Raw genomic sequence first — 20,679 nt, forward strand, 5'->3', positions numbered from 1 at the left:
CCCCACCCCCGGGAGGAGGTGTCTAACATTAACCCGATCATCTCCGCATGCCAGTGCTCAAAGGGGCCATGCATTTTTTTTTCCCCAGGGACGGCTCGCTCTGGGTGGCAGGGAGAGAGAGAGAGAAGTTTGCTACAAGACTGCAGGTAATCCTAGTTTGGGTGGCAATTGGAAAAAGAAGTTTTTACTGAAGGACCTGTCAGAGAAACTCCTGATATGGGCTTTGATTTTGGGGGGGGAAAGCGAAAGCACTGAGGTTGCTTGCATGGCCTAGATGTGCATTGCCAGGGGCTGAAAGGCACATTTGCATGCAAAGGGGACAAAAACACCATACACTGCAAGTGTTTCCCCCTAACAGTAGGGACTAGAAACTCCTTTGATATGCAATTGATAGCATCAATGCTCTTGTGTTGGAATACATTTGTTAAGTCTTTAAGGTGTTTTAAGAATCTACAGGTTTGGCTGCCACATCTGGAAGGAGCATTCCACTAGGACCACTGACAGATGTGGATTGGTCTCTGTGCTTTAAGCCCCTTCCATACAGTTTCTGCTTTCCCTTTTACAGAACCAGGGGTGTGTTGCTACTCTGTATTAAATGTGCAAAGGTCTGCTAAGTGTGTTTTTATTCCAGAGTTTGTTCTGATAAGTAAAACGTCAATTTTTAAAAAATATATAGTAATTATAAGCTGCAATCTGATAAACAGTTGAGGGTGATCAAACTTCAGAAAAAGAGAGAGTTCAGCCCAATTTTAAAATTGGGTTGAACTCTCTCTTTTTCTGAAATATAAATAAAATCACTATGCAAAACATACAAAATAGAAAATACCAAAAACCTACATTTATACAAAATAACTGTACTACAGAGGACTTTTACATCTATCGTTATTCTTCATATAGTCATTAAAAGGGAAGCTGGTTAATTCTAAACATCTCTGCATTATTTTTTTATCTCTTATGGATATTATTATTATTATTATTATTATTATTATTATTATTATTATTATTATTATTATTATTAACAGTATTTCTCAGTTATTTTCCACATCTCTACTATCTTCCAGATCTATCTTCCTGAGCCATTCTTAGTGCATTGTCATGGATTCATACCATTGCTTGGCTACAGGAATTTTAGCTGCAACAAACATATTCCACACAAATTCCTGATTTCCATATTAATTAACCAATTAACCTGTCATTAGCTCTGATCTGAAGAGCAGGTACCAGGGACAGCACCTTTTTGGGAATGGCACTATAAGGATAGAACTCCATCACTGAGAATTTGCCACTCTCTCGCTCTCTCTTTTCTCTCTCTCTCTCTCTCTCCCCCCCCCCACCACTTTTGATTGACTTTGGAAAACATGCTTAAAGCATTTTACTGTTAATTATATTAGTTCTTGCTTTTTGAATTTAAACATGCTTTATGCCAGTTGCATTTTATTTGTTCAACTTTTGCTGATTATTATTGGTTGCTCTTATTTGGTTCAGCCACTTTGGGAAAATTCTATTTAAAGACAGGATATAAATGTGCAAAATAAAACAAGTCCGTTCAGAGTGCCCTTCAGAATTTCCAAGCAGACTCACTAATGGGTCCATGAGGATGGGACACTTAAGCATTAAGGAAACAGGATCTATGGATTTAACAAAGAAAGGGTGAATTGGAAACAGAAAGGGGGGAAAAAAGGGAAAGAGTTGTGTTGCGTCTTTCAGAGTGACAGACTTCTCAGCCTATCCCAGATGTGTTCTGACCTCCTCCAGACGTGTAGGATTGGATAGTTACATAAGCAAGCAGGACTGTGGGAAAAAAAGAGGAAGATGAAGGGGACAGATGCCCAAAGAAGGAGAATCATATGAAAGGGGACAGAAGAACACTCTGAGGTTTCAGGGTAGGGGGAAAGATCACTGCTGTGGATGGTATGAGGCAATGGGGCTGTAGGGTGGGGTGACAAGTGTGTGGATGTTGCAAGCCACATAGAATTTGACTTTTGTGAACTGTGGATAGTTGTCGGCGAAAGCATAAAGATACTTGTGGCCATCAACAGTGTACAGGGAGTGAACTTAATGTAAGGGCATATGGAAGGAAGCACACAGAGGTCTGGAAAGAGACAGGGGGAGGCAAATGAATGCCGTCAGTGGGGCAATGGAGAAGGAGCTGAATGCAGAAACTAGAGACTTTACATGCGTTTATTTAGAGCATGTGTATAGCATGGTCTGTGGGCAGAGCTAGCCTTGTTTAAGGTGGTGTGCAGTACGGGGGAATCTTATGTCGAGGAGGGGTTGCCATTGAACTGGTCACCCAAAGGTGTTTGCCGCATACTGGGTTTGAGGGCTGGAAAAGGTGGAGCAGACTGCCGGACAGTTGTCCTGGTGGTGGTGGGGCTAAATCAGCAGTAGGTGGACCTTGTCCCACACCAGCCATGAGTAAAGATATCAGGAAAGCAGGTGATACATTAACATGTTCTGAGTATGGAAATTACTGTGTAGGAATTTCACTTTCTGCAATCCAGAGGATTAGCATTCTTCCAGGAAAGGAGAGAAGACCTGGGGATATGACGTGGAGGAGATGGGGAAAGATTTGACTACTGCCTTGGGAAGAATGCTGGAGGAGTTGTTCTCTTCTTTTTCTAAGCAAGGAGAGTGAAGGCCACTTGGCACAAGACTGCACATACAGTACAGTGGCTAGCGCCTGTTTAGAATGGGATGTGCAGTTGTTGGCAACCTTCAGTCTCGAAAGACTATGGTATCACGCTCTAAATGGTGGTTCTGGAACAGCGTCTAGTGTGGCTGAAAAGGCCGATTCAGGAATGACAATCCCTTCCACACTGGGAGCAAGTGCAGTCTGTCCCTGGTCTGTCTTCCTGGCTATGGGCCTTCCTTCTTTGCCTCTTAGCCTCAGACTGTTGGCCAAGTGTCTCTTCAAACTGGACAAGGCCATGCTGCACAGCCTGCCTCAAAGCGGGCCGCTCAGAGGCCAGGGTTTCCCACCTGTTGAGGTCCACTCCTAAGGCTTTCAGATCCCTCTTGCAGATGTCCTTGTATTGCAGCTGTGGTCTACCTGTAGGGCGCTTTCCTTGCACGAGTTCTCCATAGAGGAGATCCTTTGGGATCCGGCCATCATCCATTCTCACGACATGACCGAGCCAACGCAGGCGTCTCTGTTTCAGCAGTGCATACATGCTAGGGATTCCAGCACGTTACAGGACTGTGTTGTTTGGAACTTCAGTGGTACTTAGTCAAGATCAATGCACTTTGAATACAACCCCACTGTGTGTATGCTTGCTACATGGACCAATGTAAGAAATTTGCATCCTGCATGGCTGGAACTGATTTCCCAATAGGAAATGCTGTCTTGAGTGGAACAACCCCAAGAGGATCCTTAAAAAATAGTGTGTGCATAGGTATTGGCATCTTATTCCAAACTTCTTAGTGTTTGTTCTCCTTTAGGGTAATTTCCTAGAAAGTAGTTGTGATAACCCATTGTGGGAGAGAACCCTTTTAAAATCTAATATACATTTTCAATAGTTTATGTCTCTTTTATTTGCTTTATTTATATAAGAAACTCAGAAGTGGCTGTACTTAGGATGATTGAAAGCCTGGCATGATCTTCATTGCATTTTATATGCATCACCATTTTGCAAATGCAAGAGCTGTGGCTAGCCAAGGGCTCAGTTTGCAACAATGCCAAAGCTTGTTGTTAGGGTGTTCTGACCTCCTCAACTTTCCTCTTCATGTCAGCACACAGGAATCACAGGCCACACCTTCTATGACATTCTGAGAAAGAGGAAACAGCTGAGTCATTTTGCAGCCTGGCCTGTCCCAGTCAAACTCTTGGAATGCAGCAAAGGCATTAACAGGCAGAAGTCCTGTAAAGAGGACAAACCAGTTCTGACTTCATTTAGTCTGCCCCCAAGGAAGAATAGGTTCTTTGATCCTGTATAGGAATCAGCATCTACCAATTATAAACCAGCCGGCTTCACTGAATGCAGATCTGAGCAAAGACATTTACATCAAAGCAGGAAAAAGTAATAGGCTAGAATTTTTAGTAAAGCTGTGCATCTTGGTCAGTAACAATAAATATAAAGTAGTTTTATTGACTTATTGGTTTTATTTATTTATTTTTCACATTTTTTTAACCCCCCTTCCTCCAAGGAACTCCAAGAAGTGGTTTACATAGTTCCTCTCCTCCTTTTGTCCTCACAACAACCCTGTGAGGTAGGAGAAGCTGAGAAATAGTGAGTGACCCAAGGTTGTCCACAAAACTTAATGGCTGTGCGGGGATTTGAACCTGGATCTTCCAGGTCTAAGTCTGATTCCTAAGCTGCTACACCATGCTAGCTCTCCGTAACTAACGGCCCAATCCTATCCGGGCCTTGCACTGATAGAACTTCCGTTCCATCAGCACAAGGCCTGGGCTGCTGGTATAGCAGCTGCTGTGGTGGTTTCCACAGAAGTACTGTAAGCCCCACTATGTTCAGTAGGACTTACTGCCAGGTAAATTTGCATTGGATTATAGCCTTAATGTAACATGAACTATATACAATTTCTCACACAACCTTTCCCTTTGGAGAAGGAGAAGCTGGAACGGCGCAGCAGGGAGTTAGAAAAGCCCCGCTGTACCCACTGCCTTCTCCTCCAGCTTCTTCTCCTACCACCCAGCTCCAAACCCAGAAGTATTTGGCAGTGACATCATCACGTCGCCACCAATTACTTATATATTTATGCCTTTGGAGGGGGTAGTGTACTGTGGCCGCCTTAGCAATCAAAATTCGACCGCCCTGGCATAGACAGTAACATGTGCCCCTAGGCAAATTTCTCAGTCAGCCTTGTGCAGAGTCTGAATCTTCTCAGTTCAGGTCCTTTGAAAAGAGTTTCAAAGGGAGCACCCGAGTGCTCCAGCTGATTATATCACTGTTCCTACTGTAGAAGAAGTACTGCGCCTCCTCCCTCCTCACCCTTGACTACACCCATAGTAGATGTTCTGTAGAAAGCGAAATGAACCAAGTTATGGGAACTCTAGAGGAAAAAAAGATTGTGTAGAAATGCCCCAAATAGGGAAAAGCCAACATGGTAAGTGAAAAGTTCTTTCATCCCCATCTGACCTACTCCAAAGCTGCAAATGTCAGATAGTTGTTTTACAGCACCCCAGGTTGATCTGTCTTCAGTCTTTCCATGAAAACTTTACAAGGATGGAGATTCCATCTTTTTTTCCTAATCAAGTTTTTGTTGCTGAATTGCTGTTGAAAATTAGGAAGCTCTTCCTTAATGTTTAACTCTGATCAACCTCTCTGTAGATTAAAACTTTTGCTTCTTTTCACTCTCTGTGCCCAGAGGTATTGTGTTTGGACAAGAATATCACTGGATCCTCTAGCAGAGGGGTGCCAAACATAAGGCCTGTGGGCCGTATCTGGCCCCAGGAACTTCATAATCCAGCCCATATAAGTGCTTCATGGTGTCACTGCAGAGATCTGCATGGCCAAGTTATGGGGTCTCATAAGACTTCAGAACCCAAGATTTTGAGAAATCATGCTTATGGCTTTTTTTTTTTAAAAGAATAGAACCATAGCTTTAAAAAAAATAAATAAGAACAAATATTGCGGCCACACTATCATTTAATAGTTTAGACTAAGGTGCTGAAGTTAAAAAACTTCAAGGACCGACTTCGACACATGCAGAAGCAAGATATGTATAACATAGTATGAGCTTCCAATATGTGTCCCTAACTGTACTGGTAGTTGTTGCATCATACATCAAATAGAGAGATGCTCTTTAGACTCCCACACAACACCAGAACCAGGGCACATTCATGAAAATTGAGAGGGGAGAGTTAGGACAGACAAAATAAAATATTTCTTTACTCAGTGTGTGGTTGGTCTGTGGAACTCTTTGCCACAGCATGTGGTGATGGCATCTGGCCTAGATGCCTTTAAAAGGGGATTGGACAAGTTTCTGGAGGAAAAATCCATTACAGGTTACAAGCCATAATGGGTATTTGCAACCTCCTAATTTTAGAAATGGGCTACGTCAGAATGCCAGGTGCACGGGAGGGCACCAGGATGCAGGTCTCTTGTTTTGTGTGCTCCCTGTGGCATTCGGTGGGCCACTGAGATACTGGAAGCTGAACTAGATGGGCCTATGGCCTGATCCAGTGGGGCTCTTCTTATGTTCTTATGTAAAGAGTAGCATTTGCCTTTTTTTAGGCTTCATCAAGTTGCTGACTTGTGGCTACTTTATGACTGATCAAGATTTACATACTTTTTCTCTGTCATTTGCAGCTATTGAATTCCTGAGTGAGAACAAAGTGCTTATCAAGGTCAATTCCTGCTTAAAGACATCACTTCCTGCTTAATGATGTTACTTCTGGCCCTCAGCAGACGCCATGAATGCTATTCGGCCCACTGTATGAAATGAGTTTGACACCTCTGGTCTAGCACATGAAACAACTTCAGGAGAATTTATAATTTCAAGTCATAGGAGTGGAACGAGTGAGAAGATGGCGGCCTCCAAGGTGGAGACTGGATCAGTGCTTACCATTAAGATCCGTACAAAGCCAATTCCCAAGGAAGCTGATTTTTCCACAAGATCAGCTAAGCTGCCCAGTGTGGTGCAATGTGGAACTATTCAAGAGTTGCTCCATCATGTGGCCCCTAAGAAGGCACATGCCAAGGTGCCCCAGTGCTGGGAGGATGCCTGGCAGCAGGTATTGCAGGCCGCGGACACTCAGTCTTTGCCACGTGCCTTGAACATCAAAAAAAAGCAACCCAGAGAAGCCAACAGTCCTCTGAAAAGTCTGGAGCCAAGAGATGAATCTGAGGATCTGGTCACAGGAATAGGTGCCTCTCTTGAGGACATGTCTCATCCACTGAAAAACATGTGGATTCTTCACTTACATCCAGAGGATGATATTGAAGCCTACTTGGAGGCCTTTGAGTGTATGGCCTGTTCCTACCACTGGCCCAGGGAGGAGTGGGCAACCCGACTAAAGCTTCATCTGAGCAACAAAGCTCTCCCAGCTGGTGGAATCTTAGAGTTCAGTTCAGCTCAAGACTACAACCTGGTAAAGGAGAGCATCCTGAAGCAGTATGGTATCACTGCAGAAACACAACGCCAGTGCTTCAGGCAGCTCCAGTATCAGGACTTCAGAGGGCCCCGGGAGACACACCGGAAGCTCCGGGCATTTTGTCAGCGATGGCTGAAGCCAGAAAAGCACACCAAAGAGCAGATTTTGGACCTGCTCATCCTGGAGCAGTTCCTGACCATCCTGCCAGAGAAAATGCAAACCTGGGTCCGGGAATGTGGTCCTGAGACTTGCACCCAGGCAGTGGATCTTGCTGAAAGCTTTCAGCTGGGAAATCAGGTGAGAGGGAGAATTGAAAATTCTCATTGAAAACTGTGCCTTTTCTTACTCGTTTCTTTGCTAATAAATTCCAAGTGTTCATTTATTTATCATATATTTCCCCCAGAGGGGGAGCTTCCGGGTATATATCTTTCTAGATTGTTTGGCTCCTTTTAAAAGATACATTTCGTACCAGTTTTGGCCATGCACTGAGTCCATCCTTGGCTTACTTGAGAACCGCCACATGCTTCATTTTAATTGCATTTCCTTAGATTTTTCCTGGCTTGTTACGTTGTGGGGACCAGGGAGAGGTGCCACATATCCGAAATCATGTGCCAATACTGTACTTCTGTGTATAAGAAATTTCATTGTTCATGCATATAGGTTGTAATCTGTGATGATGCTTGTCAATTGCTGCACATGTGTCATGGCCTTTATGTACACCCATGGAGGTTCATCATACCATAAGACCTAAGTGTGGGACTCCCAACTCTTTCCTGTACAGTTCCTGAAGGATTTTGCTAATGAGCGAAGTGGCCATAGGACCGTGTAGTTCAGTATTCTGTTTTCGGCCCACCTGCAGCCTCTGGGACACCCACAAATAGGAGAGAAAGGTCCCGATCCTATCCAGCTTTTCAGTGCGGATGCAGCCAAAATGCAGCCCCAAGGTAAGGGAACAAACATTCCCTTACCTTGGAGAGTCCTCTGTGTCTGTTTCCCCAGTGATGAGCATGGTGCAGAGTGGTGCAGAGCATGTCCCATTGGCACAGCTGCATCAGTGCTGGAAAGTTGGATACAATTGGACCCAAAGGCATGTTTAGGTTCCATGGCTTGGATGAAGAAGGTGCTGCATCAGAAGGGCTGAGGCAACACCTTTTTCCTCAGGGTATTTGGGAATTAGTATGGTTTGGTTCCCCCTCCCATTATATTTCTAAACAAGCGCTTGTTGTGTCTTTCTTCCCCATCCCAAAAGCCACCGGTGCCATTCAGAGACGTCTGTGTGAAGTTCACCAAGGCAGAGTGGGCCTTGCTAACAGAGGAGCAACAAGGGTTGTATCGTGATGTCATGCTGGAGAACTTCCAAAATGTGTCCACATTGGGTAAGGATTGGCCTGCTTTGGTAGGCCGCCTTCTTGTTTCCATGGCAACCCAGGACATCGCCGACTCATTCCTAGTACCCCTGTAGAGCTACCCGAGCTCTTGTGATCAGAACGCATTTTTTTTCCCTTCCATATTGTGATTATTTATGACATTTATATCCCACTTTCTTCCATTGTGAAACTCAAGGCAATGCACAAGGAGTTCCCAGATGGTTACCCATCCAGGTAGCTTCACCTTCATCTATACACTGGGATCAATGTTAGATTGTCCAGAGTGACTCAGGAGCTTCGGGGACCTTTCTGCTTGGCTGTTTTTAAACATGTAACTTGGCCCACTTGTTTGAGTGTTCTGTTTGATTAGTAAACTCTTTAGCACGACACACCTTTGCCTACTCTTGCTTTCTGCTTGATGTGTTCTGTGATCTGGATTTTATAGTTTAATTGGAAGGAGGGAAAGGAGAGATAAAGACATAAGTTGCTCTATAAAAGATTTTGCCTTGTTACAGGAGTTTGGACTAGGTTCTCCTGCACCCTTCCAGACCTATATCTAAATATCCAATGGCATTTAGCAAGCACACCTACCCTACACATGTAAAGTGGTTAAAAACCTGCTTAAGCCATTTCTACCCAACATTGCATATACACAACAGGGATCAAATGTGTTCATCTGTGGACTGGGCAGAAATGGGTAAATTGTCAGAGTTTTCTCCTAAGAACCGGGTAGATGGGACGTCAGCCTGGGAAGGCAGCTCATCTGAGAGAAGGAAAACTCTGATCCCAAACCTCCACTGCCTTGTGGCTACATCCAGTTATGGAAAAGGCTTCAGGAGTCAACCTCGAGGCAAAATCCGGAGCCGGAGTCCCTGAGGCAGTTCATGGCTGAACACAGTCACGTTCTGGCAACTCCTGCGACGTCACTGGAACGAACCGTATTGGCTTCTGCCTTTCCATTGGATCATTTCAGCGACGTGGAGAGGGGGGGATTTGCTGCATGGGTAACAGTCTATCCTCCATACCTATTTTACCCAGGCTTCGCGCACTGGAGAGGACACTGTTCCAGAGCACTATTCAGAGCGCGGTACCGTGGTCTTCTGAGACTGAAGGATGCCAACTGAACTCTCCTAAGAACTCAGAACTTACCAAATGTTTTCATTAAAGCTCCTTTATAGGCCTTTTTATGAACTTAATTATACTGGGATCTTAGGCAGGCAAAGCAGGTTCTCTACAACAGCTCATGCTTTTCTCAGAGTGCCTTGGTTAGGAACCACAGCAGTTACGACAGGTCTGAAACTGGCTTACACTTGTTACGTAGATCTATTGCATACAGCAGCCTTTCTTGGCTTTACTTTTAAGCAGACTCTAGTGATGGACTGAGATCTCACTCATTTTCCCTTCTGTTCCTTTTGGCAGGAGTTCCTCTGCAGAAACCTGAGGTAATCACCCGGATACAGCAAGGGGTAAAACCATGTTTCCATGATGATGCTTCCGGCACCATGATAGGAAATTCTCTAGAGCATCAGTTCATAGGTGAGGAAAGGGATTAACCAAGGTTCTAGCTATTGTAATGACAGTCAATTCATTACTACAGACAGTTGCCCTAGAAACAGACCCGCAGAACCTGTAAGTTTTTAGTTCATCAGTTTTTCAACCACGGTGCTGTGGCACATTGATGTGCAGTAAATGGTCTGCAGTTGTGCCACAGGAATTTGAGGAAGGGTCATTTGCTACTAGGGGCATTGGGGGACATGAGCCCCCTCTGACAGTGCAGTGTGCCTTGTCAGTTGTCAAAAAACTGATGGCATGCCTTGACAATTTTAGTGCCTTGTGAGATGAAAAAGGTTGAAAACCACTATTTTAGTGATTTTTAACTACTGTGCCCCAAACTTCCACTACACACCTGCAGACCTTTTACAGCTCACCAATGTGCCTTGGCACACCAGCTGAAAATTGCTGTTTTAAACAATTAGCACAAATTTGTCACACATCTTCAGGGGTTTTGTCTCTCTATGTCTTCTTGAGGACTGAGGACTTGAAACTTACTAACTAAAAAAACCCAGTCCTTGGCTTTCTTCGGTTGCAATCCTATAATCATTTTGTAGGAGTAAGGGCACAATCCTAACCAGGTCTGCTCAGAAGTAAGTCCTATTGTGTTCAATGGGACTTACCTCCAGGAAAGTGAGGTTAGGATTGCGCTTTAAGTTCCATTGAATACAGTGAGACTTACTTCTGAGTAGATATGTATAGGCTTGTGCTGCGAGGTAACCTACAGCTCTGGGCTGCTTCCATGCAAGCCCTTTTTTCTGGAACTGCCATCTTTAGTTCACTTTTGACGGAACGTCCAGATAATGTTATTTTCAGATTGTTGTTCAGTATTTCTTGTGCTGTTGTGTTGTCCCATGTTTTTTCTAGACCTGATTTATAACTTTCTTTTGCTGAGAGGGCACACATAAAACAAAACATCATTGCAATACCAGCACTATTCAGGCTTTTCATAAATCCTGTGCCTGTAATTGCAGGCTCTTCCTAAAACCAATAAACTTTTAATTGACGTTGCTGAACCCGTTTTACTTGTGCATCACCATTGTCTTTCAAAAGGAATATGATTGTCGTCCTCTTTCTCTTACCGCACAATTACGATTATGAAACATAATCTCATTATGTTTGATGAAAGATTAAAACAAAAACATGTTTGTTTAAAATATATTTCAGGGAATGGATAATGCAGGGTGGAAAGAATAAATCAAACAGGCCTGGGAAATGGCTTCCATAGCTCAGGGAGCCAGTGTACTCAGGTGTAGATCTTAATGAAAATGCAAGCAGATGATTACAAGTAGACTTAAAAGAAAAATAATTCCTGAACACATCTAAATTTCACAGCTCTGTTACTGACACATATTCCAAGGACAGCTTGATGAATCCATCAGAATGCCAGATGCAAGGGAGGGCACCAGGATGCAGGTCTCTTGTTATCTGGTATGCTCCCTGGGGCATTTGGTGGGCCGCTGTGAGAGACAGGAAGCTGGACTAGATGGGCCTATGGCCTGATCCAGCAGAGCTCTTCTTATGTTCATCACACTTCTCTGAAACAGGGGATGGGTGAGGGCTTAGCCACACACAGATGTGATATCTGAGGTAACCGATGCATACAAGCATCCTTGCACTTGACCTTCAGAAACATTGGGTCGATTATGTCACTGGTCCATCTGATTGGTAGTTTGATTCCTCTGGGCATCGCTTCCAGCCCTTTGATTAGGTCAAGTGGGCTTGGATGCAGGTGCATACCAGTTCCAGTGGATGGATTGCTTGCAGCTGTTGCCTTAGCTAGACACAGATGAAGAAGAAAGTGAATCCACAGAATGACCTTATGCCTGGCCATAGTGTGCCAGAATGGTGCGCTTGGCCATGCGGTCTTTCTCCAGTGACACTGATGGTCTTTCAGAGTGTCTCGGGAAAGTCTCTTTCCTGTGGAACCTCAAGCTGATACTCTCCTTAAGGGAAATCTATGGGGGAAAAGAAGGGAGAAAGGAAAGCTCAATCATCACACATACCCCATAGTGTTTGAGCTTCCTCTGTGCCCCTCCAGTTCCTTTCACCCTCTCCACCCATCAATAGGAACATCTCAGAAAGGCAACTGTAGTGATGCAGGGGGGCCTCTCAGGGAAACTTCCTTTTGTGAGGGGATGATGATGACTGGGTGCTACAGCAGCATAGCTCTCTCAATCCCACTCCCACTTCTACTGCTACCAGTGCTAGGAGATTCAGGACTTGGCCCAGCTGGGCCTTCAGATTGGCATAAGTCCTTGACCAGTATCCAGTGGCCAACTCTTGAGATTTCTCTGCAACTTAACGTGGCATGAATCTTCTTACTTCCTTCACTAAGGATGAGACCACCAAGAAGGGGCATTTGTTTAGTTCCTTCAGATACAAACCTGCATTGTCCTTTTTCTCTTTCCACTGCAGGAAAGGGGCTACTGCCAGCCCTTAAGGAACTGATAGCAGAAAAGAGGGCTGCAGCAAAGAGAGCTGGAGCGGCCATAAAGGAAAAGGCCACAGCAACAGAAGAAACTTGCAAACCTTGGAGCCCAGTGGAAGAGTTTGATGATGAGCCTCCCAACTCTAAGAAGCAATCTTCAACACCTTGCAAGCAGGGGCTTACAAAGATGCCCCCAGCCAAAACCCACCCCACCAAAAGGCAAGCATCAGCCCCAAAAGGTAACACCCCTAAGAAGAAGAAACAGCAGCCAGCAGTGACAAAGAAGCCTGTGTCTAGGAAAAGGTTGTCTCAAGTGCAGTTGCAGGGAGACACTTCTGGAAGGCAGGAATCCAACACCCCGACTACAACAGCCAAATCCCGCAAGCAAAAGGCAAGGCCAGCACCTCAGGATGGGCCACCAAAGCTGAAGAAGCAGCCAGCATCGCAAGAGGAAGCCCCCAAATTGAGAAATAAATCTGAGGCATTGTGTGAGCCCCCCAAACTGGACAAGGAACCGCCATTGCCAGAGGAGGACCCTCTTCAGAAGAGCCAAGATCAGCAGGAGAAGCAGCAGCAGCCACCCATAAAGGCAAAACTCCACGGAGCTTCCATCCCAATAATCACATGGCATCCACCATTCAGTGCCACCGTCATCTCAGATCTCACATGTGTGGATTGTGGGCGGACGTTCAAGCAGAGGGGCGACCTGCGCCACCATCGGTACACCCACACCAAGGAGAAACCATATGCGTGTAAATTGTGCGACAAACATTTCAGGCACCCGAGCAACCTCCACATTCACTTGCGGACACACAGCGGCGAGCGGCCGTACCAGTGCTTGGAGTGTGGGAAGGCCTTCACCCAGAGCTGCAACCTTAGGACACACAGCCAGATCCACACCGACAGCAAGCCGTTCCGCTGCTTTGTGTGTGGCAAGTCCTTCCGCCACAGCTCTAACCTAATCATCCACCAGCGTGTGCACACTGGGGAGCGCCCCTACCCCTGCTCCACGTGCCCCAAGCGCTTCAGTGACCGAACCACCCTTGTGCAACACGAACGCATACACACAGGTGAGAGGCCCTATACTTGCCGGGTTTGTGAGCAGAGGTTCAGTCAGATATCACACCTTGTGAAACACAGCCGTGTTCACCCAGGGGCCAGAGGCCCATCGCCACCACCTCCTAAACCCTCTGGAGCACTTTCTCTCAGCCCCAAAAAGAGCTGTTTCATGCAATCAAATGCAAAAGACTCTTTCAGGATAATACCAACAAAGGCAGAGGAGAACCTTGCCTGGATCTCAAAGGCTTGGGCTTTCTCTTCCAATGCTAGCCCTCGGCAGAACTGCACATAGACAATTTGGAGAACAGAAAAGGAAACCAGAAGGGCAGCAGGCCCAGCCCGGGTGGACAAAACAAATAGCAGATAGAAATTGTGGGGAGTGGAGATCCAGTCACGGAAACAACCTTTCTCATTAAGGAGAGAAGATTTCCATCAGTTTTCATCACACATGGAATGGAGGCTCAAACTAGTTCTTCAGGGTCCACAAGCCATACTGCGTTTTAGGCCTGCCAAAGATACAATTCCTGACAGATTCTCACAGATTTTCCTGGCTCTCCCTAGATTTTTCATTCATAGGAATTGACTCGCCAATGCAAACAGGAACTTCCTCCCAGGGGCAGTGGCAGTGGGGGGGGGAGAGTTTGTTATCCTGATCACCCTTTCATTTTGCTGCATCTGCAGTTAGGAGAAGCAAGCATGAATGTCCACACCCTGTGCTTAGCCTAGCATTTGGTTTGGCACTTAGTCCCAGCCCTTCTGCTCTCTTCTGTGTTCATAAACCTGGTGATGATTCACCTCGCTTGCTGTCTGGTTTAAGGAGCTTGAATGATTTGGTTGCTAGAATGCTGAAGCCGGACAGGTCCAGAGCTTCCCAGATCCTCCCAGAGCCAAGGAGAAAAGAATTACCTGAAAGAGCATGAACACACATATAATACCAATGCAGGCCCAAAAAGCTTCCGGTGACTGAGGCAAAAAGTCTAAATGGTGCTTCCATCCATGACAGCAAACAGATAAATGACAAGTTACTGCTCCTCAAAGGTATCCAAAGCTTGGTGGCTTGGCCTGGCCTGGTTGCAGGGTTGTCTGTGGCACACAGGTGCTGAAGAATGTCTGGATGGTTCAGAATCAGACCAATGGTTCACCAGCTCAGTATTATCTCTTCAGACAGTGGCCAAACATGTCATGTGGGCGCTCACAAGCCAAGCAAGTCAGAGATACGCATCCCTCTTATGGTCCCCCAAGAACCCAGCAGCTGGAGGTTGATTACTGGGATGAATGGGGATTGCATGTCTTTCCAGAACTCTCATGATGCCTTGCTGGTGATGGTAAATTCTACCCTACCAGCTATGCTGGTACGCTGTGTGGGTGGGCCTCTAGCCAGTGGCAAATCATTTCTAGACAACCAAAGAGGGCAACATTTGTAAATTGAAAGTATTGGAACGGGCAGTCATTTCCAGAAATGAGGATGCATAAAGCATGATGGTGAAAAGGTGAGCATGCTTTGGAACTATGAGCACAGGCTCTACAGTCTTCCCCAGACCAAGTTTAGGGGAAGCCTGGTGTTCAGGAGAAATGTACAATCCTTTGATTGGCTATATTCCCCCTTTCTTCTTAGAGAAGTTTTTAAAGTATTAAAATTATAAAATGAAACATCAGATGTGTGTGGGCAGAAATACATGTCCTTTGAGAATTAAAAAGTCCTCAAAGTGGACTGCCAACCTGTAGCAGGGCGTGGCAGGGCAGGACAGTGTGGAACCTGGAGGCTATACATGTTTAATTATGGGGGGGGAGAGCTTACATCATAGCAAAGGGGATCGCTCCCCTGTGTCTGCTCCTGTTTGAAGATATACCCTATGTACCTTAACATGCCACAAATAATGCTATAATTTACATGGGTATGTGTGGACCAGAAGAAAACTTTGTGAACTAGTAACTTTATGGACTAATTTGCAATGTTCTTTAATTACACAGGCCTACAAAATTGAGGGTCAGAAAGGTTTTTCCCAAACTTTATGGTGGTTTGATATGAATTTGTGGTGCTGATTCCAAAAATGGCATCCATTTTGCCCTATCACGTCTAGTTTTGGAGACACGGCATAGCCTCTTTAGTGAATGGTTCAAGCAGTTTCCTCATGAGGAAACCATGGTGCGGGCTTCCTCATGAGGAAGCTGCTTGAACCATTCACGAATGAGGCTATACTATATCTCCAAAACTAGACGTGATAGGGCAAAACGGATGCCATTTTTGGAATCAGAACCCCAAATATACCCAGGAACTGGTGTAACGTTTAAGGAAGCAAAATGTGTGCTGGCCTGTGTTATCTGTTCTGATCACTTTCACCACAAGTATATTTTTCCTGTACTCAGAATTTGCTCTCCTGACTCATGTGGCCATGTTAATGATATACCTTCCATGTATTTATCTCATCCCTTGTTGAAAGCCACTTAGGATCATGGCCATAGTAAGCTATGGTGGGGAGCTCCCATGCAATCATGCATGTGCATGCCAAGAAAGAATATAGCATATGTCTGTGCAACTTTGTGAGTGTGTCCACTTTTCTGCTGAATGTTGTCCCAATATCTTCAGAGTTCTTAAAATATTTCAAAATTGGGAATGAAAGGTACAGATGAAACAAATGGGCATATCTCTTATAAATTTGCATCCTATTTCCGCATCCTGTTGGGTGGCTGGGCGCATGCAGTTTGCACAAGAACATTACAAGAACTTTTCTAGATCAGGCCAGAGGCCCATCTAGTCCACCATCTTGGTGGCCAACCAGGCGCCCCAAGCCAGGCATGAAGGCACCTCCCCTCCAGGAACTGCTATTCAGTGCTTCTCAACTTGGAGGTTCTAAATAACCATCATGTCAAATAGCCAGTGACTGACCTTTTCCATGAATTTGTCTAATCCCCTTTTAAATCTGCTGCATGGCTACACCTTTTTGCAGCAAATGATAAATTAACCATGTGTTGTATGATGGAGCACTTTCTTTTGTTTTTCTTGAATCTCCAGCCAATTCACTTAACTCGATGGCCGTGTTTTTTTTGGGATTGTGCAAGAGGGATCTCTCTGAATGAAGGCCAGTTGTCTCTTATACCAGCAAGACAACAGTAAAAACTGCATTTAAAAATTCCATCTTGAAATCGACTGCCTTCCTCTGGAGGTTCTCCAGAGTCCCAGCCTGAGCCTATATAGGAAGCCATATAATACTTTTGTATTCTATTAAACGTTTGGTACTTTGGGTGACACAAATAGGAAAGGATATTTGAATTTACTCTATTATCGTTTTAAAGTTCTAGTTTTAATAAGTTGCATTTGTTCTGAATCTCACAAAATAGGATGGGGGTTAAATAATGAAATGGTGATGCAGGGAGGGGGGATCATTTTGAGTGGGACGCGGACACATGTGCTATACGTATATCATAGGACGAACTAATTGTGACAATGAATGTATTTATTATAGCAGGTTTTGCAAAAACTGTAACTATTTGATCATATAGGACCACGTAGACTTGGGTTCAAAACTCCCTAATCAGTCATGAAGCTTCCTGGATGACCTTAAGCCAGTCACCATCTCACAACCTAATTTATCTATCAATATTGTGAGGATAAAATGGGAGAACCATACAGTCCACCCTGAGCTCTTTAGAAGAAGGGCAGGATAAAAATGTAATAAAATTAATGAATAAAACTAACATCCAGACACAGACCTGAGTTCTGGTTTTTTTCCCCCCATTTTTCTTTTAAGCCAGATCACATTATAGAAACTAGATACAATTGCGGATGCGTTTGCTGGAGGTAAAGTGGGCAGTACTGGGAGGGGGGGGAGGAAGGACAGGGACAGACCTCAAGAGACTTCTTTGTTGTTCTTAAAACATAAGCAACTACTAGACTTTAGAAAAAGTGAGTAGCTAAAATGTCTGGGAAATGAGCTGTAAAGCTAAAGAGGTGCACTGGAAAACAGAAATAAACTATTTGTTGCATCACATTAAGCAACATCTGTCTTTTCTATCTTATATGGGTCTCCTGACTCTTTAATAATAATAAGCGCTAATATTAGTTTAACAATTGTCTTATTGTACTCAGTTGCCAACACTGCTCTCATAACACATGCTTCCTATATATGTGTACACACCCAAACTCAACTGGGGAATTTGTAATGCAAGAGGTGAAAATGCTGTGTGTGGCTGTTTGGGGATCATTGATTAGATAGTGGAGTAAACAACTTCAAACTGCCTCTTCATGGGCTAAGAGTAACCATGAAACAGTTTTCCAAAAGAATACTGTATAGATTTTATTAAGAGATGTCAAAAAACAAGGAAAAAGCAATGTTTACTTGTAAGATCAGTTGCACAGAGTTTTAAATGGTTTTGGATGAAAGAATATTTCTAAATACAGGTCCCATTTGTGTATCCATGAGGGGTCCAGGAATGAATCCCCTGCAGATACCAAGTTCTGACTGTATGAACAGGCACAGATTAAGTGGGGAGGGGGGAGTTGGGCTGCTAGCTAGTTTGAGTTTCCTCCACCAGAGATGACCCAAAGGAAGAAAAGGAGGTTTAAAACAAGCACTGGGGGAGGGAGGAGGAGTTGTTATGATGGTTAGTGGGATACAAGGAAGAGCAGTTACCTATCCTTAAGCCATTTTTGCCCAATGTTGCATATAGGAAACAGGGATCAAATGTGTACACCTGTTGGCTGGGCAGAAATGGGTTAATCTGCTGGGTAGACTGGGGTACTACATCCTTCTGCAAAGCGAGACTAGGCTGCCTGGCTTCAGATCCAGGGGAAAAGGAAAACATAGCTCAAAAGTGTCCCTTGGCAGTCTGGAACGTACAAAAACATTCCTGGCCAAACTATGGTATCTAGAACATCTGTGTGTGCAGCCAGGAGTTTCCTGGGCTTGCTTGAATGTATGCCCTTCCAGGAGGCAACAGAAGCTTAATTGTACCTGTGAAGGGAATGATACTTAAATGATAATTAAATCCAGATAAGACAGAGGCTCTCCTGGTTCGGAAATCCTCGATGCAGGTGCTGGACTATCGGCTTGCGCTGAATGGGGTTGCACTCCCTCTGAAGGAGCAGGTCCGCAGCTTGGGGGTCCACCTGGACTCGCAGCTGCTCCTGGATACCCAGGTGGCGGCTGTGGCTAGGGGGGCCTTCGCTCAGCTTCGGCTGGTGCGCCAGCTGCGGCCGTACTTGGATCGTGCAGACCTGGCCACGGTGATCCATGCCTCTGTGACATCGAGATTAGATTACTGTAACGGGCTCTATGTGGGGCTGCCCTTGAAGACGGTTTGGAAACTGCAACTAGCGCAGAATGCGGCGGCCCGTGTGGTTACTGGAGGTAGGCGGTTCGACTCTGTCAGTCCGCTTCTCCAGCGGCTGCATTGGCTGCCCATTCGTTTCCGGGCCCAATTCAAGGTGCTGGTATTGACCTTTAAAGCCCTATACTGCTCTGGACCAGGGTATCTTAGAGATCGCCTGCTCCCGTACAATCCGGCTCGTCCTCTTAGGTCATCAGAGAAGGCCTTTTTACAAGTGCCGCCGCCTAGGGAGGTACGTGGGGCGGCTGCAAGAAATAGGGCCTTCTCAGTAGTGGCACCAACGCTATGGAACTCCCTTCCCCCTGACTTAAGAATGGCTCCCTCTCTTGAGACCTTTCGGCGAGGCCTGAAGACCCTTCTGTTTAAACAGGCCTTCTGAGTTCTCGGCCTTTTAACATCTTTTTAACATCTTTTAATATTTTTACAGGCCTGATTCTTTTATGACTTGCTGCTGCTCTATGCTCTTTTTACCTATTTTTTTTACTCTGACTGCTGTTTTTATGATGTGTTAATATGTTTTTATTTGTTTTTAAATTATGTTTTTATATGTTGTAAGCCGCCTTGAGTCCCTTTGGGGAGAAAGGCGGGATAAAAATAAAGTTATTATTATTATTATTACTTAAGAGGGTCCTAGAATAAAGATTTAGTAATGAACAGTTGACAGCTGTGAGGTAAGGGAAATGTATCATCAATGGAAGTCTGTACTGGTCCTTAGCTAGGAAAGCAGAATTCTGGAGGAGGGAGCACTCTGATGGGTCTGTCTTTCTGAGCTGGGAGGACTAAATTATGACTGCAGCCCAAATGGTTCAAATACACCAAAGCCACAGGGTTGTGAACCTTTGTAGGATGAGTGGTCCAAGATGCAGAGTTACAGTTCCAAGGCACCAGAATGGTATCCTCGAAAGATACGGAACACAGCTGGGGGAAATAAAGGAGGAGAAGTGCATGATCACCAGACTGGGTTATCTCCTGGGGGGTCAGAAGACGACCATTGCTTTTTCAGAGTGTTTATGTGCAGTTACGCACATAGGCCAGGGATTGCATCGGCCTACCTTTTGTTGTTGCTGTAAGACTGAGGAACTATAAAAAGGGACATGACCAGAGCCATTTTGCCTCTTCCTTGCCTACTATCTGTGCTGCTGTCTTGGAATTGGCTGCTGGCTGGCCTTCCTAGGGCAAAGAAGATGTTCACCAGTGCTTGCAACCTGATGACTCTCTCCATGGATTCAACTGAAGAAGTTAAGTACCTTAGGAGTTAGAGGTAGCTAGAAATGCATTGTTTTCCATAGTGGGTGTTACTCCTTGAATGCTTCTTTTATTATGCATGAGGGCTTTGACACCCTTAGTTGTTAACCTTTCCTGAAATAAACTTTTTAAGTAACATTAGCCAGGTGTATTTCCTTTGGGGGGAGCTGAAATCCACATACTGTACTCTGAGCTATTCTGGTGTCTAGTCGAGTAATTGGCCATGTTAGCAAGTCAAAAGGGATTGTGAGCAAAGGCAACTCAGCAATGTCCAAGGCTGAGTGGTTGATGTGCTAATTATGGGACTGATGGCAGAGGCTAATCTAAATAAGAATCCCTCTGTGGAGCAAGGGGGAGGAGAGTGGACAGAGTGTTTTTGGAAAGCAGAAGTTTGGAACTATACATATTATTTTGCTACCCAGTTCCCAAATAAACTTTCATCCAAAGTGTTGGTGTTGGCCACATGGGTGATATCTTTGTTGTTCAGTCATTAAGTTGTGTCCCACTCTTGCTGACTCCATGGACCACAGCATGCCAGGCCCCCCCATCTATCACTAACTTGTGGAGTGTGTCCAAATTCATGTTCATTGCCTCCATGACACTATCTAACCATCGCATCTTCTGCCGTCTCCTTCTCCTTTTGC

The 20,679-nt window shown here is 44.9% G+C and overlaps 1 protein-coding gene across 5 annotated transcripts; it reads left to right on the forward strand.

Annotated features, from left to right (window-relative positions):
- The first annotated feature begins 60 nt into the window (after positions 1–60).
- LOC136651769 (zinc finger and SCAN domain-containing protein 30-like) lies at positions 61–15,565 on the forward strand. Of its 5 annotated transcripts, none has more exons than XM_066628435.1 (5): positions 61–146; positions 6,270–7,351; positions 8,304–8,430; positions 9,841–9,957; positions 12,391–15,565. In XM_066628435.1, exons 2-5 carry the CDS (start codon positions 6,488–6,490, stop codon positions 13,752–13,754), a joined length of 2,472 nt encoding a protein of 823 aa, XP_066484532.1. In that variant the 5' UTR covers positions 61–146; positions 6,270–6,487; the 3' UTR covers positions 13,755–15,565. The 5 variants fall into 5 exon arrangements, with proteins under 5 accessions (XP_066484532.1, XP_066484533.1, XP_066484531.1 ...); XM_066628436.1 differs by lacking the exon at positions 61–146 and adding an exon at positions 1,802–1,883; XM_066628434.1 differs by lacking the exon at positions 61–146 and adding an exon at positions 1,814–1,911.
- Positions 15,566–20,679: the final 5,114 nt, after the last annotated feature.

Source organism: Tiliqua scincoides, chromosome 5 (genome assembly GCF_035046505.1).
Source record: "Tiliqua scincoides isolate rTilSci1 chromosome 5, rTilSci1.hap2, whole genome shotgun sequence".
Lineage (NCBI taxonomy): Eukaryota > Metazoa > Chordata > Lepidosauria > Squamata > Scincidae > Tiliqua > Tiliqua scincoides.

Coding starts and splice junctions, on each gene's coding strand:
- LOC136651769 (XM_066628435.1), top strand. CDS start 6,488: ATGGCGGCCTCCAAGGTGGAGACTGGATCAGTGCTTACCATTAAGATC. Junction 8,431..9,840: donor CCAAAATGTGTCCACATTGG/GTAAGGATTGGC, acceptor TCCTTTTGGCAG/GAGTTCCTCTGCAGAAACCT. Junction 9,958..12,390: donor TCTAGAGCATCAGTTCATAG/GTGAGGAAAGGG, acceptor TTTCCACTGCAG/GAAAGGGGCTACTGCCAGCC.